This window comes from Ursus maritimus, unplaced genomic scaffold (genome assembly GCF_017311325.1).
Source record: "Ursus maritimus isolate PB19 unplaced genomic scaffold, ASM1731132v1 scaffold_11, whole genome shotgun sequence".
NCBI classification, from domain to species: domain Eukaryota; kingdom Metazoa; phylum Chordata; class Mammalia; order Carnivora; family Ursidae; genus Ursus; species Ursus maritimus.
Window position 1 is genome coordinate 14,693,492 of NW_024423453.1, and position 26,614 is coordinate 14,720,105.

Below are 26,614 nucleotides of genomic sequence, written 5' to 3' on the forward strand. Positions count from 1 at the left end.
TCTGGTTTCAGTATCAGGATAGTGTTGGTCTCATAAAATGAGTTTGGAAGTATTCCATCTTCTGCAATTTTTTGAAATATTTTGAGGAGGATAGGTATTAGATCTTCTTTGAATGTTTAGTAGAATTCACCAGTGAAGCCATCTGGTCCTGGACTTTTGTTTGTTGGGACTAGCAATCTTCTTGCTAGTAATTGGTCTATTCAGATTTTCTATTTTCTCATGATTCAGTCTTAAAGGTTCTATGTTTCTGGGGATTTATCCATTTTCCCCCCTAGTTTGTCCAATTTATTGGCATATAATTCCTCATATTAGTCTCATAGAAGGTCCTTTGAATCTTCTTGGTATCAATTGTAATTTACTCTCTTTCATTTCCGATTTTCTTTGTGAGCTAGAAGTTTATAAATTTTGTTTATTTTTTCAAAGAGCAAGCTCTTAGTTTCATTGCTTTTTCTATTGTCTCTTTAGTCTCTATTTTATTTATTTCCACTCTGATGTTTATTATTTTCTTCCTTCCTTTAACTTTGGTCTTCATTTATTCCTATTTTTCTAGTTCTTTTAAGTGTAAAATTAGATTATTTATTTGAGATTTTTCTGATTTCTTGAGTTAGTCCTGTACCAATAAGAACTTCCCTCATAGAACTGCTTTTGTTGTGTCCCATAAATTTTGCTGTGTTACATTTCCACTTCCATTTATCTCAAGGTATTTTTTAATTTTTTCATTGACCTGTTGTTTTTTCAGTAGCATGTTTTTAAATCTCCACATATTTGTGATTTTTCCAGTTTTCTTTTTGTGATTGATTTCTGGTTTCATACAATTATAGTCTAAAAAGATGTTTGATGTAATTTCAATCTTCCTAAATTTATTGAGAATTTTTGTGGTCTAACATATGATCTATCCTGGAGAATGTTCTGTGTGCACTTAAGAAGAAGAATGTATATTCTGCTGCTTATGGATGGAATGTTCTATATAAATCTAGTAAATGGTCTAATGTGTCATTTAAGGCCAGTGTTTCCATATTGATATTGATACTCTGTCTGGATGAACCATCCATTGACGAATATGGGGTACTAAGTCCCTCTACTATAATTGTATTGCTCTCAATTTCTCCCTTTAGGTCTGTTAATATTTGTTTATATATTTAGGTGCTCCTATCTATATTGGGTATATAAATATTTACAAATGTTAAAAAATTTAAAAAATATATTTACAAATGTTATATCTTTTTGCTGGATTGACCCCTGTATCATTATGTAATGCCCATCTTTGTCTTTTATTACAGTCTTTTGTTTTAAAGTCTATTTGTCTGATAAAAGCATAGCTATCCCAACTTTCTTCTGGTTTCTATTTCCATGGAACATTTTTTCCCATCCCTTTACTTTCAGTCTATGTGTGCCCTTACATCTAAAGTGAGTCTCTTGTAGGGAGCATGTAGAATTAAAAAAATCCATTCAGCTACTCTATGTCTTTTGATTGGAGAATTTAGTCCATTTATAGTTAAAGTAATTATAGGTAGGTGTATACTTATTACCATTTTGTTAGTTGTTTTCTGGCTGTTTTGTAGTTCTCTTCTGTTTTTTCTCCTTCTCTTGCTTTCTTCTCTTGTGGTTTGATGGCTTTTTTAGTGTTATTAGATTCCATTTTCATTATCTTTTTTTGTATATGCCATAGGTTTTTGCTTTGTGGTCACCATGAAACTCACCAATATAAGCCTATGTATATACACCAGTCTATTTTAAGTTGGTAACAAATTAAATATGAATACATTATGAAACTACATTTTCATTCCCCAGTCCCGCACTTTATGCTTTTGATGTCACATTTTACATCGTTTTGTGTATATACCCCAACTAATTGTTGTAGTTTCAGTTTAGTTGTTTTGTTTTGTTTTTTCTACTTCTGTCTTTTAATCTTCATGCTAGCTTTATAATTAGTTCACTACGTTTAATATATATTTACCTTTACCAGGGAGATTTTTACTTTCATACATTTTCTTGATACTAGTTAGTGCCCTTTCTTTTCATCTTAAAGACACATCTTTGACATTTCTGGTAAGGCTGGTTTAGTGGTGGTGAACTCCTTTAGTTTTGGCTTGTTTGGAGAACTCTATCTCTCTTCAATTCTGAAAATCTTGCTGGGTGAGTAGTCTTGGTTGGAAGTTTATTGCTTTCAGCACTTTGAATATATCATGACATTCTCTTCTGGCCTGCAAAGTTTCTGCTGAAAAATCTGCTGATCATTTTGTGGGGGTGCCCTTATTTGTAACAATTTTTTTCTCTCGGTTTAAAGATTCTCTCTTTATCTTTGAATTTTGACATTTTAATGTAATATATCTTAGTGTGGATCTCTTCAGGTTTATCTTATTTTGAACTCTGGGTTTCCTGGACATGGATGTATGTTTAATCCTCCAGGTTAGGGTAGTTTTCACCCATTATATTTTCAAATAAGTCTTCTGTCCCTTTCCTTCTCTCTTCTCTTTCTGGGACCTCTAATATGCAAATGTTTTCCATCTGATGTTGTTCTATAGGTTTCTTAAACAGTCTTCACATTTTTTTTCAAAGATTTTATTTATTTTTCCAACAGAGAGAGAGAGCACAAGCAGGGGGAGCAGCAAGCAGAGGGAGAGGGAAAAGCAGGCTCTCCACTGAGCAGAGAGCCTGACATGGGGCTTGATCCCAGGACCCTGGGATCATGACCTGAGCTGAAGGCAGACACCCAACTGACTGAGCCACCCGGGCCCCTCTGATCTTAACTTTTTCAGATTATTTTTTCTTTTTCCTGTTCTGTTTGGGTGATTCCCCTGCCCTGTCTTCTTGGTTACTGATCCATTCTTGTGCTTTATCTAGTCTGTTGCTGAACCCCTCTAGTGTATATTTCAGTTTGGTTACTGTATTTTTAAGATCTATGACTTCTGTCTTACTACTTTCTTATATTTTTTATCTCTTTGTTGAAATTCCCTCTGTGTTCACCCATTCTTCTTCCAAGAATGGTGAGCATCTTTATGACCACGACTTTGAACTCTTTATCAATAAATTACTTATCTCTGTTTCATTAAGGTTTTTTTTCTTTCTTCTTCCTTCCTGGGGTTTCATCTTGTTCTTCATTTGGAACATATTCCTCTGGGTTTTTTGTTTGTTTGGTTGGTTTTTGTTTTTTGATTTTGTTCAACTCTCTGTGTTGGTTTCTATGCATTAGGTGAAAGAACTATCTCTTCCAGTCTTGAAGGATTGGTCACAGGAAGACTGGGGGTGTCTCAGGCTTAGTCTCTGCAGTGTCCTGGTGGTAGTAACCTGCCAAGAATTGTCTTTCTGACTATTTCAGTCCAACAGGGTGCAGAAATGTAATGACCTTAGTCACCAGAGCCAGGAATTCAAGGGGGATCCCCTGTGTGGCCTGTGCACACATTCTGGCTTTGGTTGGGCTGTGGTGGAGTGCCAGGCTGGGGCAAGCCTACCTGCCAGGTTTAGCAGTGTGGGGCCATAGGAGAGCACAGATGTGGGGCAAACGGTGATAACAAGGTAGAAGGAGAGTGCAAAAATGATACTTGCCAGCACCTTCATGCCTCAAAAGAGTTCCAAGAGACCCCTGCCCTTTAAGACACTTTAAGACTTTTTAAATCTTAAGTCTTAAAAGACACTTTAAGATTAGCCAGTGAATCTCCTTTGTATGTAGTCTAGGCATTTTTGAACTTACTGTGTTTGCACTGGGTCCTGGGTGAGTAAGTCTGTGCATATGCCTTTAAGAGTGGAGTCTTATGGAGCACCTGAGTGGCTCAGTTTGTTGAGTGGCCGACTCTTGGTTTTGGTTCAGGTCATGATCTCAGGATTGTGAGACTGGGCCTCACGTTGAGCTCCATGCTCAGTGGGGAGTGTGCTTCAGATTCTTTCCCTCTGCCCCTCCTGTACCCCCATGCTCTCTTGCTCTCGCTCTCTCTCTGTAAAGTAAATATATAAACCTTTTAAAACAAAAAGAGTGAAGTCTTAGTTTCTCATAGCCTTTTGGGTCTCCTAGACATAAGCCAGATATTTTGGGAACTTGTCTCTCTGGTGCAGTTCCCAAGGGTTGGGGAGCTTGATATGGGGCTCAAACCCCTTGTTCCTCAGGGACGTGGTCTGTATTTGTCAGAGTCTTCCTTTTTGTGAGTTACCACACTAGAGGTAGGGTTTTGGCAAGATCATGCCTCTGCTTCTCCTATCCATCTCTATGTGGCCTTTTTATCCTTTGTGGAGAGGAACTGTTTAACTAGTTTTCAGATCTTTTTCAGAGAGAATTGTCCTATATGTAGCTGTAGTTTTGTTGTGTTAATGGGAGGAGGTGAACTCAGGGTCTTCCTATGGTCCTGTTTTGAACCCCGTTCTTGATTAATTTCATCTTAATCCTACAGAATCCTTCTTAGAAATTTCCTGCTATCCCAAAGATAAGAAAATAATCATTCTAAAATGTAAGAATGGCAAAAATTGCTCTCTCCACCCCAAAAGAGATCACAATCAGCAAGGACCAAACAGTCTCTACTTAATGATTAGAAGTTGCGTTGTCATTTTCTTTTCTTAGAGAAAATAGGCAATACTATTCAGAGGTTGATTGTAAATGATCTATCTAAGTCTAAATGGTTACTTTGCTTTTTAGCATCCCCTTTATGAACTTAGTAAAAAAGAAAGTACTGCATAGAGCATACCTTTTGGGTGTGTCTCTAAAGAGATAACTGTTAATTTCAGCTCCATCTGGAATTACTGATGAATCATGAAAAAATGCCTTGTCCCGGATCTGCATCTGAAAAAGTTCCTCATCTCGAGTGGGTAACTTCTGAGTCCTTAAGCTGAGTGGTAATAGCAGCCACAGCAGACACCAGTGGAGAGGCACCATCCTGGGGCAACAGAAATGATTGCTTACATTAGTTCTGCAGGTAGACACTTGAGCAAGTTGCAAACTTTCTAAAGCATTAAGAATATTTTAGTTTTGACAGAAAATTAGAGTTGTATTAGGTATTTTGGATACAGACATGATCTTGAAGACAACTTTCTTGTTTTTTTTTTTTTTCCCCAAAGTATTCCATGGAGTTGATAACAAATTCACTAGAATTTCAGATACTAAAAAGATTTTGAAATGAAAGGACTCTTGGTGCATTAACTTCTCCGGATATTCAGAGAGAAAATCCCCACCTCAATATGGCAGAAGCCAATATGGTTCTTGTAGAAATGTGTATATAAATGTCTCAAAGATTGAACCATAGCATAAAGAGACACACTGAGAGCCAGAAAATTACCATTGCACAATCATTTTTATTCTTCCTTGAAATTGACTAAGGATTATACATGTATAGCATTATTCTTGTTTCCAAAATCAGATTTTCATAAATCAGAAGCTTTTAAAGATGATAAAGTTTAATTTTGTTACAGGTTAAGCAATTTATCCAAAATCACCAGATAAGTTATTTGCTGATGTTTATTATTCATGACTAAACTCTTCAACACAACATTTCAATTTAAACCTTTGCCATATTAGAAGTGGGCTTGGATTCCCACTCTCGGATCAAGTGAGACCATTGGAAAGCTGGATAGTTAGGTCGTTTGTCTTAACCTCCAGCAGAGTTACATATTTACTACTCCAGGAGAGTATTTTCATTGAGTTACATTTTGGCCTTCAAACTGACTTTCGTCAGAAATCCTATAGGTGATTATGGCTCTCTCTCTACTGCACACTGCTGTAGGGATATTGTCAAGGACACCATCTTCTACATGTCTCAGTGTCCCTAACAGGAAGCCTCAGGTAGACAAGTTCTTTTGATGTCAAGTCCTGGTGAAAGGCTTTGCTTCCTCTGAGGATTTGGTGCCTTTGTCCCTCACAAAAAGAACTCTGTAAGAAGTAGTTTTCCCTTACCTCTTTGACAAGGAACATCAGGGATTTCAAGCATTAGGGAAACATAGTGTGTTTACACTTAAGTGCTTCAAATAGTGAGAAAGTCAAATGAAAATATTTGCAATAATTTGAAATGAAACGAATGCCAGTTTTATTTCTAAAGGGCCATTACTACAGCTATGAGATCACCTCTGCTTAAACTATCATTTGACTTTAATTGTATCTTTCTTGGAGTGCTACTAAAAATAGATTCATACAACTAAAAATATTTTTTGAAGGAAATAAGCTTTTCTTTTTTATGAGAGTATGAGAAGTAAGTGAGCTTATCCAAATAGTAAATTTAACTTCCTTTATCAAAAACAGGGTTTTTTTGTTTTGTTTTGTTTTTGCCATGTGTTCTGCAGTTTTCCATATGAGGTATCTGCAGTAAATTGAGAGTTACTATGTGCAAAACAAGGCGCTAAACCCACGAGCTGCATTGTTGCATTTAGTCCTCACAATAACCTTGTGAAGTAGGTACTATTCTCATGTAAGAGTAAACCTCCTTTTACATAAGCAGAGAAAGGATTATAAATTCAGGTGGATCTGACTGCAGAGCCCAAAAGTTTGTCCCCTGTAATATCCCCGAAAGCCATTGTAATTTCTTACAGGGGGCTCTTATTTCTCATGCTTATTTCTCAATTGTATTGCAATTGAATGAAAACTGACTGAGAGGTAAGAAATCTGACTTTTCTAGTTGCGGCACTAACAAGACGTGTAATCTAAGGCAATGCACTTAACCACTCCAGATGGACCTCAGTTTTCTGAAGGGTTAAGGTGATGATCTCTAAACTTTGAAAACAAATGATGATTCTGAGACTGAATCCTCAACTCCTCCTCTCAATTAGCTAGCAGCTTCGGAATAAGACCAGGTCTTCTTAAGTTTCATTAAGCAATCTGAACCTCAGATATTCACATGATTGTCAGGATGGAATCCAAGGGGAGTTGGGGATGGAAAACAGGAGCTCGTATTAGTTACTAATAGCAGATGAAGCTTATAACTACAAGAGATGGCTAGACGGATCAAATCAAAACTCAGTGAACCCATTTGAAACAAACACGGACATGGTTGACTAAACAGAATGGGACCTCGGCTGGCAACCCTTAACCCTCCCCTCTGATGCCCTTCCCCCAGTAGCTGACAGAAATGACCAATCTGATATGCTAGAATTTGCTTGGCTGCCCGTTAAGAAATTATTTTAGCATAATGGAATATATCCTGTTTACTTTGTAGCAGCACCCCAGAAACTTTGCCTTCTGAGAGCAGAAGCAGCCAGGTAATAAAATTGGTCTCTTCAGAAATGGTTAGGATTTGGCTCTCCATACTCCAAAACACTGTTATGCAGATGGAGTGTACTTAGAGCAAACATGCAACGGCCGCCCTGGAGTAAGAGATGCTCAGGTGTCTTTGCCCTGGAACCACTCGCAGGCAGCCTTACCTCGTGAGGCTCTACGTTTGCCCAGGAAGCTGTCGATTGCACAGCACAGAGGTACGACCGAGCAGGACAGGCTGCCCAATGCCCCAGGATATCTGGGAAATTTAGGTCTGCTCCAGAGTTAGGGAGGTAGCTAGTTATGATTGGGGAGAATCTTCCCAGCTTCCTTAGCCATCCATGGGAAGAACTTTCTCTTTATTAAATCAGTGAAGGATAAGAAATGAATTTGAACTAAAAACAATATTAAAGTTTTGTTTTGTACACGCTGCACTCTTCTAAGTGCTTTATATATATTATCTCATGTGATGCTAGCAACAACCCTATGATGTAGGCACTATTATTTTCTCATTTCAAAAATGATCACACTGACGCTAGGACAGGTAAGATCACATAGTGAATACAACCTGATCTAAGAAATACAAACTATTTTTCATGAGTAAGTTCAAATACATGGAAAATAGGATTATTGCATATTCTCCATATCAGCTTTTTAATTTATAAATAAACAAACAAATAAATAAATAATGGTGAACAGCTTCAGAAGATAAGATTCTACAAAGTAAGTGTTGAAAGATAATTCTCCAAGGGTCTCTGTGGTTGTTTTTGCACATTTGGGAGCAGAAGAATTCACTGCCTTTGTTTCAGATTATCTTCTCAAGGATGTTTGTGTAACGAAAAGCCTTGGAAGATGAAGTTTCTGGAGCCCAGAGCAAGCATGATCACTACACCAATGAAGACCTGGGCTCCCCAAGTTCAGGGTTCTTCTTGTAACAAAACAAAACAAAACAAACAAAAAACCCTATTTGGGGCTGGTGATATCTGGCCTCTTTTCATCTGTGGGAATTGGGGGTCAGGGAGCCAGTGGGAGGAAAACGATAACACCGTGGGTTCTGCTATGGCTCTGAGTTGCTCTGAGTACTGTTTTTGTCTCTGACCCACGAGTCTCATGCCATCCAGCATCGATGAAACGATGGATGACAGGCTAACGTGTTAGCTTACAAGCAGAGTCAAATCTCAAACTCTTCACAGTTCTTGACACGATGTTTTACTTACTTAATTATTTTACTGGCTTATCTACTTTACTGGCTCAGGTAGAAGTTTTTATTTCAATTACCACAACAGGGAGTGGACTCAACCCTATCTTTGCTTTCTTTATTAAAAAAAAAAAAATCATTATTTCTTCAGCTAAAATTCTATGGGGTCAATTTTTTGTATCTGAAACAATTTTAGCCATTTTAATTGCCATATATTATGGGCAAAACAGACACTTTGGGAAAGTATTTAAAATTAATATGATCTCTTTTTTTTCTTCTTCTTCTTTTCCCTCTGTATCTATATAAGAAGACTGATGTTAGCTAAGCCTATTGTGGTAATCATTTCATAATATATATACATCAAACTATCATGTGTGCACCTTAAAATTACCCAGTGATATATGACAACTATTTTTCTATAAAACTGGAAAAAATTAGTATGATCTCAAAGCATGGATCTTTACATTCTACAGGATATCTTTTTCAAAATGTTATCTAATAACATTCATCCACTGTTGGGGAAAAGCATACTCAGTTATTACAGAAAGTTAACCATTTTTTCAATTTGATCAGGTTACAGGCAGAATTATTTTAAATGAAATGTATTTAAAAGAAGCATTGAAAGGAGCTAATCAAAACAGTTATGCAGATGGAGTGTACATATTTTTACAACTTCTATTCACTGATTCAGGTTTAAAGCTTTACTTAGATATTGTTTAAAAGATTATTTTAAGATCCTATAGATTCCCCCCCCCCCCCACCAATAAAATGTTCTCTCTCGGACACTCAGCTTAAGAATCAGTCATTTCAAATAAACAACTAAAAATACATTCCTCTTCAGAATTAGACTTGGGTAAGCCAGTCTATACGAACTTACTTTTCTTCTAAGATTACAAAAGTGCCCTCTAATGGCATAACTTTTCCTCTCATTTATTTTTGTTATTTCTAGGTATCCAGAGCTTATTTAGATTTAAAGTTGAAGTTAAATAACATTTCTCAGAATTTCTCTTTCAGCATTATTTCTTCTGTCGCGGGCGTCTGGTGGTAATCTCGGCAACCTATCTGTATAGCAAGAAACCTTGCTCTTTTTTATAATGAAGGATCTAGTCCCAACAGAAGGAGGAAGTTGGTAGGATGATTCCAAATAGTTTTATTTGTCTCGGCGGATCAGTCAGCTTGGTCCCACAATTATTCACAGCCCAGAAAAACTAGATGGTGTTCGAGAAGACTGATTTTGTTTCAATTAAAAAGTTCTAACGAATCAAGTAATATAGATGCTAATCCGAAAGGATGTTGTCCATGTTGTCAGAGGCATCTTCATGTTTGCTACACACTTTCGGATGCTGTTAAGACTGAGTGAGGAAAGAACAATGGTCTAACGATTTGATATACCCGAACCTTTAGTCTAGATTATGAGTAATCTAGATTATTGGGTAGTTTTATACTTCGGAAAGCCCATGTGCCCTAGATTAAAAGGAGAAATGGTTTTTGAAATACAATTGTACAAAGATTAACCGTATGTTCTCTACTTACAAAGTTAGAGAGAGGTCTGTGCACTATAAAGTAAATAGCTTTAAACATAATTAATTCATAGGGTGCACACACACACATTTAAGATCAAACTATTTGGAAACATTATATGAGCCCAGTCAGTTGACGTCAGAGTAAAGGTAAATGAGCAGTGGTTCTAAAAGAAGAATCTTTTACAGATAAAAAGTTATTTTTATATTTGCTGCCCCCTCTCTGGCCAGTGGGTAAAAGCTATGGATCGAGAAGGGTGGAGTGTGGTTTTCTTTGGGATGTTTTAGGAATGCGGACCAAGGTTGCTTCTCCCACTCCTCTCCTCCACCTTCTCTGCAGGGCTCTCTGCTCCCCCAGCCCACAGAGAGACAGGGAACAGTAAAGAGCGCAGGGAATGAACTCAAGACCAGTTCTGAAGAAAACGCCAATGAAGAGATATGAAACATTTATGTTGTTTCCTAAGGGGTAGGGAGTAGAACATCGGATGGATAACTGAAAACCTGCCACTCATTCTAAGATTTTATTTTCAGCATTCACTTAAACATTTTACTCTATCGAGCTTTTAGTGCAGTGAAAATAAATAGTCAAACTGACCTGGCATATCCTTTTACCACAAACCTGTGGGAATGTTTGAGAACTGTAAAGCAGTCTAACGGTAAGCAGGAAAAAAATTAAAGGGAGCTCGAATAATTTACCAATGTGTCAACTAAACACCCAGAATGACCACTACCACCACAAAAACACAGTATACGGAAAAGCAATAAAACTTGCCCTGGGGGCGTCTGCCACAGCTTCGCTACTGTCATTTGGCAAGATTTCTCTTTAATTACATAAGATGGGCTACTCAATTTACCATCTGGGTTAATCCACTGGGTCACTTAGTGAACATAAAAATTTATTATTTGAAATTGTGTAAACAATGATGATGAGTAAATAAATCTCGTTAATTTTTTTACTTCTTTTAAGAAATATATTAGATGTACTTAACCACAATCTTAATTGGTAATCTTGTCTTAAGAGTAGGGAAATATTTCAAGCCACTAAAAAGCTTCCTTTTGTATTTATAGACTACTGTTTAGCTGTATCATCTCACTAATATGAGGAATTTGCAAGTCTGGTAAATAAAAAGTTGAGGTTTTCATGAACTGTCCAAGGCTCTCTGAATTGAAAGTGTCATGTATATATTAAAGATACTGTGACCGTTCTCAGCACTGTCGACTCCTCAGAACAGCAGCCAATAGCTCAGCCTACCTGTGAGTGACACGTTCAAAGCAAATCCCTCCATTCTTCCACCACCAACCACCAAGGGCCTGCAAGTTCCTTGCAAGAACATGTGACATATTTGTAAAAAATGTTGTCAAGCTCTTACAGCTATTAAATGTTGCAAAACTCAGTAAGATCAGATTCATTTGTATACATAGGCCACACCAAGCAAAAGATTTTTTTTTTTAATTCCCATAATGCCATTAAGATTCACTTAAAAACTATTCAGTGCACCCAATCACGTGTAGGCCACAAACATGAAATAAATTTACAATCACCAGAAAGAAGGATGGGCATTCTGAATTTATTTGAGGCAAATGCATCTGGAGTAAATGAAATCTAATGTTTAGTTACAGGGAGTGGAAAGTGCATGATTATAATTGAGTGAGGATGACTTCAAGAAGTGGTCGGCCGCAGAGATTTCTGTTCTTTTCCTTTCCTTTTTAAGTGCAAATATTTAGTCTCTCAACTTCTATTTTTAAACTCAAGGGCATTTGTTTTTGTTTGAATCATCCATGCCACATCTGATAATAAATCTGAAGCATTTAATCTAGCTGTAAATTTAAAAAAATGTAGCGTTCACTGGGGGACCGGCCCCGTGTCTGCCACAGTCTGCTCTGTGAGCGAGGGGGTCTGTCTGTGCACTCGAAGAGCACGATGCCCAGCAGGGACATACAGAGGCCCTCCAGGCTGACACTGAGCAATGAAAGAAGCTGAATTCCCAGGAGTCATCCTATTCTGTTGTCTTTTGCAAACAATGAAAATTGCAAACGTGAAAAATATGAAAAATAATAGCTGAAATTCGTTGGTCATTCTTAGCCATATAGAAATATCCCCTGCTAAGGTTGAAAATTAGAGGGAAATAGGGCATATTGTGGTTTGGGGTGTTTCTAGAGCTGCGTGAAGGGTGAAATGAATAGAGGGGAGGAAAGCGCTCCCACTGAGGCGTGCTCTCCGGCACGGGCTAGGGGGCTAGGTGAGCTCTAATTCCGACATGACTGCAGGGCACAGCTGCAGTGCGCTGGCCCCAACACGGCAGAGCCAGACTTAGCCACACAATCCACCAGCTAAAGCCTCCAAATGCAGGCTGTCATTACATAGTGGAACGATTACTAAGAGTTTTAGAGTTCATTATGTCAATAATCTATGGATTAGGGACCCTCACATGCATTTCAACTGCAATGATTCCAACCTCCTCTACCACTTCTCTAAATGATTGCCAACTTTCATTCTGGAAGGAAATTAAATTAGTATGAAAAAGCAACGTAAAATTAAAACATGCCAAAGATCTGAATGAAGTTTCCATTCTCTCATCTCCTCCCCTCTGATCCTCATGGTGTGTAGTTCACAGCGGGGCCGAGGCTAGGGCACTCTAATTTTAAAAGACGGTCGTGCCTACGGAGTAAACTTGAAAGAGGAGCAGATTTTAGAGTAAGTAATCCTGTATTCTCATCATCACTAATGCCAATAAAAAAGAATAATGAACAAGAGAAATGGCCAAAATAAGTGTACTATAGATAAGAGTAGTCTTTGATCCGGGAAGCCAGACCCATTTTACTAAAGGAAGGAGCAGATGCCCTAAAATGCATCTGATGGGTGATTAGAAGATATGATAAATTCAAAAGCAACAGAGAAGATAATGCAAAGTAAAACTGGAGCAAAAAACTGAATATCTTCTTCCTATCAAAGTTTTCTCTGCATGTGCAACTGAGATAGCTGGGATAATTTCCACTATCTTGGGAGAAGCTAATGATTCCTGGAATAATGAAAGCCCCTAAGGGAGAAATAATATGCTTGGTTGCTTTTCTTACTTTAGTTTGGCAACTAAGCCTTATTTCCTGTTGATCTGCAACAAAATGAAAATGACTTCCTGTGCAATGTTCCCCAAAGCAGTTAACAAACTGCACACCCCATCCCCGGCTGAAATGTAGCAAAGATGTAACATGGCAGCCTGCCAGCAGCATCTAGCAATAGCACCTATCAGCCTAGAAGATAAGACATGAATTGTCATGGGCAACAAATACTGAGTCCCTGCTGTGTGTAACACACTGAAAGTACAAAGATGTTTAATATAGATTCAGACTGTTCTGTTGCTTACAATTGAGCTGAGTGGACATTAATTCCAGATAAAAGTACCCGGAAATGTAAGATAACACATATACCAACAGGAAACAGGTGGCTCATATAATAAGTGCTTAACAGAAGCGGAGTGGAGACAGAGCAAGACTCAGAGAGAGAGTAGGATAAGGGGAGAAGGGCTGGGTGCGGGGAAGGGAGATAGATGGAGGTGGGAGCTCAGAGGCTGAAGTCAAAACTGCATCAGTAAGCATTAATACACAAATGTTAACTGAGCACTTCCTTTGTGCAAGACACTGAACAACGTGCCAGTTATATAAGACATCCTCTCTTCTTGAGGTATTTATGGTCTAGAAAGAAGTGAGGAAGAAAATACTTTTAGACAGAGATAGAGAGAGATCGGTAGGGAACTAATTGTGAAGGTTCATAAAAGCAAAATATCCCTTTATAAAGGATGGGAAAACTTAGAAAGCTAAAAGGTAATTATCTAGGTTTCTTAGCAACTGCTGAAATTCTGGGAAGAATTCTGAAGAGGGGCCCACAGTTCCGCATCGTGTCCTAAGACCACAGGGAAAGAGGATGGAGACAAGAACAAGTATTTCCTCAAGACAGACCACTTTTTCAAAGAGTACTAGCTGCGAAACTTCTCTTTTCCACACAGAGTTTCCCTCTCCTACACCCCCAAGGTTAGGAAGCATGGTTTGGGGGAAAAATCACAGATACTCAGGACACCACCGCTGCAGGCATGAGAACTACCCACACTGGTGGCTTATTGGCCCAGACGTTCTCCTTGGTGCCCTGCAGCTGTGAACCCCTGAGAGGCTAGGTGAGCGCGTCGTACCTTAAAAGCTGGCAACGTAAGGCATTAACTAAGTTTCACAAAGATGCAAACTCTGACTTGGGCTCCTCTGTATTTAATTCTAAGACGAAAAAGGACAGGCTAAAGTCTGAAGTGAAGAAAAACCAACCTACTTCTATGGAAATCTGTCCATCCATTTCATATATAGACTTGTTAGGACACCAAAACTAAATAAGATCAAGAGCTAAAAATCAAGAGAATAAGAATTTTCCAAGCACTGACTCCATATTCCAAACCAAACTAGGAAATATGAGGACTCAAAAGACATATCCCAGGAATTTATAATTTACTTACAAAAACAAAACTTACATATTTAAGTAGCAGAATCCAATAATGTCAGTATATTCACTCATTCACTGTTTTTTTATTCGACATATCTGTCATGAGTCCTTGCTACGTGCCAGACACTCTTCTAAGGACACTGATGATCTCATGAAGCCATGTTCTAGTCGGGGTGACGGTGCATACACAGAAACATCAGTAAGAAAACACTAGTGGCTGGCATTCACTGCTCCACAGAGAATTGAAATAGGCCCACATGAGAGAACACGATGGCTGCTTCAGGTGGAATATTTAGAGAAGGTTTCTTGGAAGAAATGACATTTCCTCCGAGATATGAACCAGAGGAAGCCAGTGAAATGAATGTCAACGGAAAGAGCATTCTGGGCCAAGAGACAGCTGGTGCAAAGGCCCAAAGTCGGCACTAGATGTGAGTATGGGTGAAGGAAAGGGTATCAGTCCAGGACAAAGTGGGCAGAGGGGAGAGTGGAAGGCAGAGGGCAGATCACATACAGTTCTGCAAACCATATTAAGGAGTTTGGATTCTATTCTGAGTATGAGGGGAAGCCTTTAAGAAGCTCAGGATCAGGACACCTGGGTGGCTCAGTGGGGTAAGCATCTGCCTTCGGCTCAGGTCATGATCCCAGGGTCCTGGGATTGAGCAATGCATCAGGCTCCCTGCTCAGTGGGAAGCCTGCTTCTCCCTCTCCCTCTGCCTGCTGCTCCCCCTGGTTGTGTGTGCTCTCTTTCTCTCTCTGTCAAATAAATAAAGTCTAAAAAAAAAAAAGCTCAGGATCATGATCTAATCCATGTTTCTTAGGAATAACTCTGTTTTGTAGAAAACAGATTTTAGGGGAGGGATAACTATAAAAGCAAAAACCAACCTCATCTTTGTAAAAGCAAGATCAGAAGAAGGCTACTGCAGCCGTCCATGGCAGACGTGGTGGTGGCTTAAACTTGGTGGGGGAGATGGCGAGTAGTGGAGAGATGGGCTGTGTCTTATAGTCACCGTCACCAGAATGTGCAGGTGAGTTGGAGGCAGGAAGTGAGGAAAAGAGAAGGATCAAAGATATCTCCTTGATTACAGGAACATAGGCGCAATAAAATAACAAAACGTTGGAAGAAATCAGAGAAAAATGAAATTAGTCAGGCAGAATTTCCAGGTGGCATCAAATAATTCATGAATGGCTGATCATGTTAGACGCAGTTTTTAAAAGCAAATTCATATACTGGATAAAGTATTAGAAAAGATGAGAAAGGAAGACACTCTTCTTGTTAATGAGAAACATAAGGGTGCGCCGGCCAAGGTGGGAAGTAGCAAGATGTTTGGGTTGAAAAACCAAAAATATTGATTTCAATTGTCAGGGTGGGAAAGGGGATCTGTTGGATGCAGGGAAGGTGGATGAGACATACTGGGGAAAGGCAACAAGTGTATGTGTACACACACACACACACACACACACACCAGTAGCTGCTTCTTCGAATTTAGATTTCCAGTGAATGGTGAATAACATCCAAGGCGAACTAATTTGTCAACAGTTCTGGTAAGAGATTGTTTATGGTCAGTGAGGAGGAAGCTAAGAGAAACAGATACGGAAGTTAGGAAGAAAATGTGACCCAAAAAACCACTGCAATTTGTCATATAGCCAGACCTCTTCATAAGCTGTGTCTGAATGGACAGGCTAAGTAAAACTTGGGAATGTTCCTATGAGCCCACATCTGCCAGTGCCACCTAACGGATCCTCCTGGGCACTTCTCTGCAGAGCACCGCCCTCCACGGAGGAATCTGAAAGATGGCGGGCTGGCAGGAGAATGAGGGGAACTGCGCAGGCGCGAGCAGAAAAAGGCAGGTGGTGAGCTCAGGGACAGGCAGGAAAAAGCAAAAAAAAGGGGGGGTGCGCCTGGGTGGCCTAGTCGTTAAGCGTCTGCCTTTGGCTCAGGGCATGATCCCAGGGTCCTGAGATCGAGCTCCCCATCGGGCTCCCTGATCCACTGGGAGCCTGCTTCTTCCTCTCCCTCTCCCCCTGCTTGTGTTCCCTCTCTCGCTGTCTCTCTCTCTCTGTCAAATAAATAAATAAAATCTTTTTTTAAACAAGGAAAAAGCAGGCTAGGGAAAGCAAACAGGTCTCTGGCGGGGTCATTAGAACAGACACCAAACTTTGAAGTGTAATACTCTAAGGAGGAAAGTCAGCAATCTTTTCAGACATTCTGTAATACACAGAGTGAGGGTTTACTAAATATCAACTGACCAGTGGACCAAACTGAAGAATCACTACACCCTCTGAAAGGAGATCATTACTAGTGTTGTGTGCTAGTGACAGCAAGGATAAAACAAAACACTGTAGTGGGAACAAAGACTCCAAAGATAATCAATCTCTTCACTCATCCATCAGCAGCAACCTTACATTTTTACATATTTTCCATCTATCTCAGGGAAGACATACTACCTTCTCAAAGGACCTTCAAAATTTAAAAAGCTTTTTCCGTTCTACTTACCATACTAACAAAACCAGGTACTTTAATTACTCAGGCTCAAGGATATTCCTGTTCTGATGACAAACCTGGTTTCAAAAATTGCTTTGGTAATTCTGCCAGCTATGTCTGCTCAACACATGGGCCGAATCTTCCATAAAGTTTTGATCAAAGAAATCTTTATAACCCAGCTTCTAGCGCTGTAATAAAAAGTGGTACTCATCAACAAGGCAGTGACAACAGGAACTTTTTTGCAAAGAGCCAGCGTGATGGAATTGCAGAGTTCATTGGCTGATCCAACAAATGCTCATTGGGCACTTACTCTGTGCCAAGCACTGCCTGAGATGCTGGGTATATGGCCGAGGACACGATGTGTGATGTCCCTGTGCTTGCAAATCTTGCACTTCGGTAGGTAAGGGAGGGGATGAAGAAGCAAACATCTAATATAAGCATTCCAGAGAGCAGCCGCACAGGGAAGAAAGTGAAACAGGCGAAGAGCTTGGACGGGAGCCACAGGAGGAAGGTTGCGGGGGAAGGAGCCCTTCTAGGCTGAGTGGTCATGGAACGCCTCTCTGAGAAAGTGACATTTCAGCAGGGACTTGAATGGAGAGGAGTAAGTCATGGAGACTGAGGGAAAGGACCTATTTGGTCTGTTGCACTGTATGTCCAGGAATCTGCCCCACCTGTGCCTTAGCCATAACTCTCAACCACTAAGAGGGACACGATTGCAACTCACAGAGACCAGAAGACAGTCCTGACTCACTGAGGCAGCCACAATCACATCTGGTGAGGAAGGACTGGCCAGTGTTAAATCCAGGAATGCTGGGATGGGCCGTGACGCCAGCTGTTTTAAGGTCTGTTATCAGATGAAAGAGGGATTGGAAGCACTCTGGCTGGCCCAGCTAGTCCCAGCGGCTGGCACGGGACTATAGGGAAGGAGTTCGGGACTCAGTAAAATAAAGACTTCTCTGACAAAGCCGTTAAACTGAACAGAGTAGCTTAAAAAGTAGGAGGTGTTCTGACAGAGGAAGGATGCTTCCTGACTTTCTGGAGCGAGACACCAAAAGAAAAAAAAAAAAAAGTACAAAATCTACAGGAAGATTCTTAATAGGATTGCAGCCGTGCGGTCCTTACTGGGATGGTTTGCTATCTGAGCTCTCTCTGTACACTGCCAGTCAGTGAACTCATGTTTGTTAAGTGCCTATTGCAAGTTCCGTGGGGACATCACAGGCAGATAAGACAGAGTCAAGGCCGTCCAGTGAAACCAGAGACTTTGAGTCTTATGGTACTTGTTTTTTTATCTCACTTGAATTATAGCTATTTTAATATTTTTTTCTCACCCTTAAAAAAAAAAAAGCTCTTCACGAGGCTTTCATAACATGAGTTTACTCAAGTAAGTGCCCCTTAGAAAAGATTTTTTACTCATCTTTCTATCTCTTCTATAGACTTCTGTAGTTCTTACACCAAGTAGGCACTAAATAAATATTTGCTTAATTATACTGACTTTAAGAAGTTCATTGCGAAGAGTAAGGTGATCTGAAATCTCTCCCATCAGACTCTGGACTAAGCAAGGAAGCCGGGGTGGTGGTTTGCCAAGGCCTCAAGGCTGATTTTTAGCTCCAGACGCATTTTCCTCCTGGTGTCCAGGATCGAACGCTCAAAGGTGTGAGGTGGCTCAGCACTGGCCTCAGCAAGCCAGACTCGGGCTGGAATGCGAATCTGGGCCCTTTTCCTTCCTCCGCCAGAACACTCCTGTACCGTCGAGTCCATGGCAGATTAAGTCACTGCGACCACTCCTGAGCTGCCTTGGTTTCTTCCCGTGTTTGTTGACTGAAATGGAAGAGTCGATCTCAGCAAGGCTGCTGAAGGGTCACCAGTGCTGCCCGGAAACCAGCACGCACGAGTGTCACCTCGCAGCCCCGGCCTGCCAGGTGCCACACTGGGAACGTCGGCGGGAGCCGCTTGTTTTCGATCTCGGTCCCCCGCTAACCCACAAATCCTGCCATCTTCCCGCTGCACATTCTCTCAAACTGGTTCTCTCTTCTCTATCCACAGGGCCAGTCCCCCAAACGACCCGCTTGCTGCTTCTCACGCCCACTTCCCACACCTCTCCGTGATCATTTCGCACAGCACGGACATCATCATCTTTGTAAACCAAAATGTTTCCTTCCTCTGCAGACAGAAGGAGAAACGTCAGATGGTTTCCCGTGAACTGGAGGGTGCACACCGCGCACACGCGGTCCTTGACCTCGCTCCTCGGCTCCACCGAACTCGTTTCCTACAACTCCCCACACTCGCTTCCCCTTCCCAGCACCGGCTGCCGGCCGCCCTGGGCCGCCTGTTGTCTCTGCCGCCTCCCCGGCCCCAGACACCTACAGGACTCGAGCACCTACGGCACAGGGCACGTGAGCCGTGTGCCTTCCCGTGTGCCTGTGTCTCCTGTAGACCGTGTAACTTATTCCTGAGATGCCCAGGTTCTGCAGAACGGAGATGCTATCTTTACACCAGTTATAATGCTGACCACGGAACCCAAACACCAAGCAGATGTTCCTGACATTTGGTGGCTAACAAATACATGAAATTGAAAAGAGTAAAATTGATTATTATTGCTCACTTATGAAATTTGTTTCGCAAGAGAGATTATAAGCTAAACAGGAAATAAGGGATGGATGCTTTTGACAATTTCATGGGTATAAAGTAGGTTACTTTGTAAAACTTAAAAACTTGGGAAATATTTCTTTAATCTTTTGAGGTGGAAGCTCATGGACCTGTTGGCTGGTTGCTACAGATTGGTGGATGGCCCAGGAGCCTGGTAGAAGGATGTGGTTTTTTTCTGTCCTTAAAAACCCAGACATGTCCTAGTAAGAACAACATAGTGCATGGAGGCCCTCTTTCCTCTGAAAACATGCAGAATATGGTTTGGTTGGGATACACTCTGATCAGAGAATAGGAACAAATGTTATGGACCAGTGCTTCTCAAATCTGAATGTGTAATCACACGACCCAGCTTTCCTCTTAACCTAATTCAAAAGGTGTGGGGTGGGCCCGGTCACTGGCCTCTCTAACAAGCGCCTCGGAGATGCGGATGCTGAAAGTCCATGGGCTGCACTTTCAGTAGCTCTGCCTCCTCCAATCCCATGACCACTTATCTGGTGATGGGGGCACTATGATTTTCTTCTCCAGTATTTTCACTATTCTCACCTTAAAAAAAAAATTATTTTTAAGTAAACTCTACACCCAACGTGGGGTTTGAACTTACAACCCCAAGATCAAGAGTTGCATGCTCTATCCACCGAGCCAGCCAGCCACCTCTCCTGTCATTATCTGAACTTTTTTTTTTTAAAGATCTTATTTATTTATTTGACACAGTGAGAGACAGCCAGCGAGAGAGGGAACACAAGCAGGGGGAGTGGGAGAGGAATAAGCAGGCTCCCAGTGGAGCAGGGAGCCCGATGTGGGGCTCGATCCCAGGACCCTGGGATCATGACCTGAGTCGAAGGCAGACACTTAACGACTGAGCCACCCAGGCGCCCCTATTTGAACTTTTTGATTCTAATTTTTACTCATTACCAAATGTTAATGTTTTCAACATCTATTCAGCATGGATGACATGGAGATTATACACATCCTTTCGTCCTTTTGAGTACTATTATTACATCCACACAATTTTACAGCTTTCTTTTCTCTGCCTTCTTTACATTAAAAAGAAGAAGAAGAAGACAACGGGTAGGTTTATTTGCTCTGGGAAATATGTCTATGTTTATATTAAAGCCCAATAATGGCCTAGTGGAATTTTTAGAAGATTGTGACAAGATTCTAATTTGTTCATATACTTAATGGAGTTGGCAAATACTAAGAAATAAGATGCCATTGAGAAGATATCATTACTATAGAATAATAAATACCATAGACTAAGAATTGCCATTTGATTCCATGGACCCAATGCTGTATTTTCCCAAATACCTGATCGTCCTGGAGCTTTGCCTCTTTATTCCCTTGCTGGCCCTTATTTTGATAAGACAGCAGTAAAGCCTGTCTGTTTTCAAAGAGTTTTTGAGGCGGCCTCCAGGGCCAACACACAGGACAAAACCAAGGTACTAATTTAAAAATAACTATAACCAGGATAATGTAATCCAAAGATAGAAGAGTGAGACAGATGTTCTAGGAACATTAAATAGTTAAAAGAGTTAAACCCTAAATTATTCTTATTTCCAAAAAAAAAAAAAAAGAAAAAAGCGGGGCACACAAGTATGCGGTTCTCGTGTTCTTGTAAAAAAAAAAAAAAAAGTTAAAGTAACAGTTTTCAAATATGTATTTGTTCTGTGACCCCTCTTACGAAATCCAAGGCCAAAAACAAACAATAAACGTAGAGCCCTGTCTTTGGAGAGATGAGATAATACTCCCCAAGGACACTGGTTCGTGACAATCTCGCAGTTGAGAGAACCCTAAAGAAAGGGTAGTTAACCTATCGCCTCTCTCTTCTTTCTGTTGCTCACTCTCTGGTCTCATGTCTCCAAGTTCGGGAACAGTGAAAAGGCTGCCAAAGTAAAACCGAAAACGATCGCTGGACTTTGAGTAAGAAGATCAGAGTTGAAGAGGTTCTGACTAAACCCTTATTGGCTTTTGTACTTTGAGCAAGGCTCTTCAGCTCTTTTGGTCTCCGTTTCCTCATCTACACAATGGAAACAATTATTCCCAGGGCTGCTACGAGGTTCAAGATACTGGATGTGAATGCCCTTTTGAAATAAAAAGAGGTCCTAGTTATCCATAGATAGTATAAAACAGCTTCTCTAACCAGTTGCAACATTTTTTTCAACAACAGAAGATACATGTTTTGACCTGCTCTTTAAACAGGTATCGGAAGGAGTCTCAGCGTCAGGTTATTCTGTCTGAATTCACCTAATCAGGTAAAGGGTTCCTATTTCATCAAAGACTGACTGGAAACACAGAGGAAAGGCCAAGATGTTGAGTTTTTAAAAATAATCACACGAACAGTAGGAAATTCTTAATATTCTTTTTGTTAGCCTTGATGGACCATATCTGAGGGCATCAGTATTGTTTCACAAACAAAGATGGATTAACCGGATTCAAAGGGGAGTGTGCTCGGGCCTTTTAGGCACTAGATCTAGCAAAGGATTTCAGAGGCACGTGTGGAGATTAGAGAGCCGAGGATGAGGCTCAGTTCCTGGGATGTTCTGCATTATTATTTCTGGATTAAGAGATGATTAAAGAACAGGGCACTCAGAAGGCAGATAATGCGGGCAGACCACACGGTCACTTTTAATGAAGAGTTTATAGTAAGTTATGATGATATAACACAAACACACAAGTCTACAACAGTCAGAGAGATGACAAACCACACAGTGCTGGCCACAATTATTTCACCCCTTCCCCTCCTCCCCCCAAAAGTAAGATACACAGTTAGGTGTAGTTCTTCTTCTTTCAAACAAAATTTTAAGGTACCCATTAGGGAAAGGCTGCAGCTAGTGAGTGTTGGGGGTCAACAGTGATCAGTGGTCATTACACAACATAGAGCCTGCTGAGAGAAAAAGATGTTTCAAAACTGTCTCTTTGTTGTTATTGCTTTGTAAGTGGAAATAAAACTTTAAATATAGCTTTTTTTTCAATTATAGACTGAACTTGCTGGCTGAAGTGTTAATATGTGTGTGTATAAATATTTTCACTGTTGGAGCTTACTCATTCCTCATTGTTTTAAAGGGCTTTAAATATTTAGAATATTTAGAATATCCTATCATTTACATCTATAATAACTCTCATTATTCCATTGAAATGAATAACTTCACCCAGTTTGGGGGGAAATCATTTATTTAAAAATGTTTAAAACAGATCTAACTTCAAATCTTATCTCTTAAAAATGCCGCATTATTACCAGAATACTGGAATGACTATAGAGGTAAATTATTATGAATTACCACTAATTTAAAAAGGGATTCTGCAGATTCTTAATTTTTCAGTGTTGCACCTTAATAATACTCATTTAAAAGTGGAAAAGTGTAATCATCTTCCTCGACAAAATTACCTAATAAGTTAGCCATTACCAAAACCAGTAAACATTTAGCACATAGAATGTCTAAGATTAAGGTCTTGTGAATTTAGACTAAATTAATGATATTTTTTGAATCATTAAATTGTAACAAAAAAAAAATTCCAAACAAACTGTGTCCTTACAAATTAATTTGGAAACTAATCTCAGTTTGAAAGTTTTTGACATTTCCATCAATTTTGCTCCTGGAACCAGAGTCCCCACTTTATTTTTAAAAAGTTTGTGAAGTCTCTGAAACTGAGTCTCAGATTTCTCAGCAGGAGGATTAATATCTTCCTCACTGGGTTCCTGTGAAGATTAAGGAAAATGATGGATGTGGCAGTACCTTGTAAAGAGCTGAGGGTTTTACACATTTATAATATTGTTAATAAGTAGGAAAATTTCCATTCACGTTGTGAAATCCAAAGCACAAAAACAACTTTAACATAAGTTAATAACAGGCAAGGTTACTGAGAGACAATAAAATTTCAAAATGTAACACAATATATATTTTTACGAGAGCATTAAGCAGGCTAGATAACTTTTTTTTTTTAAACTCTTGGAATACTGAATTTTTCAGAACATAATAGAGTGTATTATCTATTTACTGGTAACAGAGGAATTATCAAATGCTTATATATATAACTAAGAATACTTGAAGATAATGGTGACTAATTTATTTGAGGGCTCTTTCAGCTTTCTGCTTAAGACCTCTGGCTCTCTAATGTGTTGTCTTCGAATCTTTTAGAATTGGGATTTAATATATACATAACTTACGGCATTCTATACTGCGATGAGTAGCATAGTTGATTACATGGAATGAACTCCTATACTGCGCACCTTTTTTTCTGGTTAACTTGTGGGTAGGGCCGACTTCTTGTCAGAGCTGATTAAATGTCATTATTTTCACCTTTACTTTCTTCACAGAAGCTGTCACCTCTATCATTATTGATTTTTTGATGACCATCCAATATGCTGAGTCAAAGTGCCTTTGTCGATAGATATATTACATAATGTTAACAAAACTTCTTTTCCTTCTTTATACATAAAAGTAAGTGTAAATAGAGTTTTGATATTTTCTACTTTCATCATAAGGAGACATCTTGTGAGGCAAATAGGACACTTCCTTTTAGAGACCTCTGCTTTATAAGATCAACACTACCAAAGGCTAGATTTCTGTTCAGTATCTCAATTGTTTAAAGAAGTATTCTGTTTCTTTACCTTACTGAAAAGATAAGTTTTTAATTACAAATATTCACTAGACCTAACCTTGCAAAGATAATCTCAAATGTCCTCACCAATTCCTCAACATCAAGATTCCATATCTTAAATTTACATCAAGGTAGAAAGAAGATGAGTTACATATTTTGCGGGCCCAGTATAAAATGAAAATTTGTGGGGCTCAGAGCAAGACCTTTTGTTCAAAAATTAAGAATTGCAAGATGGTGACAGAAGAGCATTCAACTGGGAGGCACCTGGGTGGCTCAGCCATTGAGTGTCTGCCTTCGGCTCAGGTCATGATCCCAGGGTCCTGGGATCAAGCCCCGCATCGGGCTCCCTGCTCAGCAGAGAGCCTGCTTCTCCCTCTCCCACTCCCCCTGCTTGTGTTCCCTCTCGCGCTGCCTGTTTCTGTCAAATAAATAAATAAAAATCTTGGGGGAAAAAAACGCATTCAACTAAGCACAAGGGCCCTTCCAGGTGTGGCCCACGAAGCTGGCCCAGGGTATAACTTTTTCTAGAGTATAAGAAACTGAGAAGCAATTATCAGAGGAAGAGAAAAAAGAATAGGTGTGCTCTAAAGGTAGGCTGTCCAAAGAAGAGGCTTAGAGATCCAAAGATCAGTATCTCCCTTCTCTAAAATTCTGTCTTAAACTAGCCTTCTTCCAATCTGGCTTTATCTAGCAATTAACATCTTTGTAAGCTGTTAGCTGATGGCAGCTTACCCTGTTTCCCATCCTAGGGGTATTTTCACATTTATAGCGGACACTGAAAAACAAAATGACTTTAAAAATGAACAATCATCTTTTTGCAGATAACATTTTAGTACCGTAAGAGGCCTCAGTAACATTTGGGAGCAGGCGGGCTTCCCGAATACCTCAGGCCGTCTCTCATGGGACCTGCCTGCTTGTCCATCTACTGGTACGATTATGCCCACTACCGGGGTCGTCAGAGGGTCAAATCCTTATCGTCTATCTAAGAGGCAGTTTCATTTTCCATTTAAAAAAGTAGTATATTTTCATAGCACATTTTAGCAAACTTCGAAGGATCACCCCTAGAACTAAAATATCTGAGACTTGCAGAGGCCACGAGAGAAATGATCGCTGTCTTTCCTCAGCTTGCCAGGTGTTCTAGCTCCCACTGCTGTTTCTGATCTCTGTCACTACTGTTGGCAACAAATAGCTCTTCAATTACAGGATCCAGTTACTTCTGAATCAACCCCAGCTTGAAGCGTTTGATAATACAGTGAATTTCAGTGAATGCTGTGATTTAATGTGAAATACAACATTTATTGAGTGCAATCAACATATGAATGATATTTAGATTTCAACCAAGACATATCTACTAGGGTATTCTTATGGCTAAAATGTATTTATTATCTGTCTTTAAATGTATTTTAAACAAGATAACTAAAAAGGATTAAGTACATTTATGATTATGTAAGTTGGGTTTTTGGGGGGTATGACTCGGATAATTTAACCAGAAACAGATTTTATTACAGAAATAAAATGCATAGTGTTACATTTGGCAATGCCCGTGAGCTTCGAGTACACATGACCTGAACAAAAAGGAGTAATCAAAGCCATCTCCTAGGTTCATATGGATTGTTGAGGTTTATTTCTCACTACGATGTGCTGTAAATTGTAACTATCTATACTCCAGGAGACACCTAACACTTGTAGCACCTAAGTCAGAGAAACTAACCTTAAATAAATCAAGCCTTTTCACACTAATGTTTCCCTTTTAAACATAATATTTTCAAGTAAGTATCACAAATTTGCCCCTCATTTTGTTTGTTCACTATCCAGACGGGGTATTCTCTATCTTTACAAATAAACACTTGCTCATAGTTTCTATATTATAACTTTAACAACGGTCATGATGATTTTTAAAAATAAGATATCGCCCTTCACAAATCCTTCTAATTATGAGTTCAGGTTTTACTATTTCTTTTAGAAAATGATAAAACCCAGTCTCATTTTACCTAGATCTGTGTGCTTGAGGACAATTGCCTCAGAGAACAAGATCTACATTGTTATGATGATTTTTAGTTATGGGTAAGACACCCATTTGAATATAGTCCCTATTTTTTGGCTATGTCTTTAGATTGTGGAATATATGTCCTTTGAGCACACAGCTGGAAGAAGACAGTGTGTGCCTTGCTTTCATGTCAGGGAGAAGACAGAAACTTGCACAGTTACCATATACTACTAAGACAGTCACCACTATTTGTGATATTGGCTGTAATCATTCCAATTAGAAAACAGACATGAGTGCATGTTGCTAACTCAATTTTTGTTATTTGATTATTATATTTAAAACCTCCATACTGCAGAGGCAGGGTCTAAGAGGTCCGTTCAAATGAGTCGATTTCTAATCATGTGTAATCATGTTTTGATCAAGTTCCTTCCAAAATTTATATAACCCATTGTTTCTAAAATGTTTTTTTTTCTTTTCTTGTAACTATATAGAAGCAATTCTTTCAAAAGGATAGCAGCAAATTCTTTCAAAAGAACAACC

General features: G+C 39.6%; 1 protein-coding gene across 1 annotated transcript in view; it reads right to left on the reverse strand.

Moving 5' to 3' along the window:
• The window catches only part of NDNF (neuron derived neurotrophic factor), a 40,726-nt gene that overhangs the window by 9,033 nt on the left and 5,079 nt on the right, over positions 1-26,614 (reverse strand). Inside the window, exon 2 of the mRNA XM_008689478.2 lies at positions 4,674-4,862. Within this exon, the coding sequence (XP_008687700.2) occupies positions 4,674-4,861 (188 nt within the window). The 5' untranslated portion in view covers position 4,862. The remainder of the gene's footprint in view (positions 1-4,673; positions 4,863-26,614) is intronic.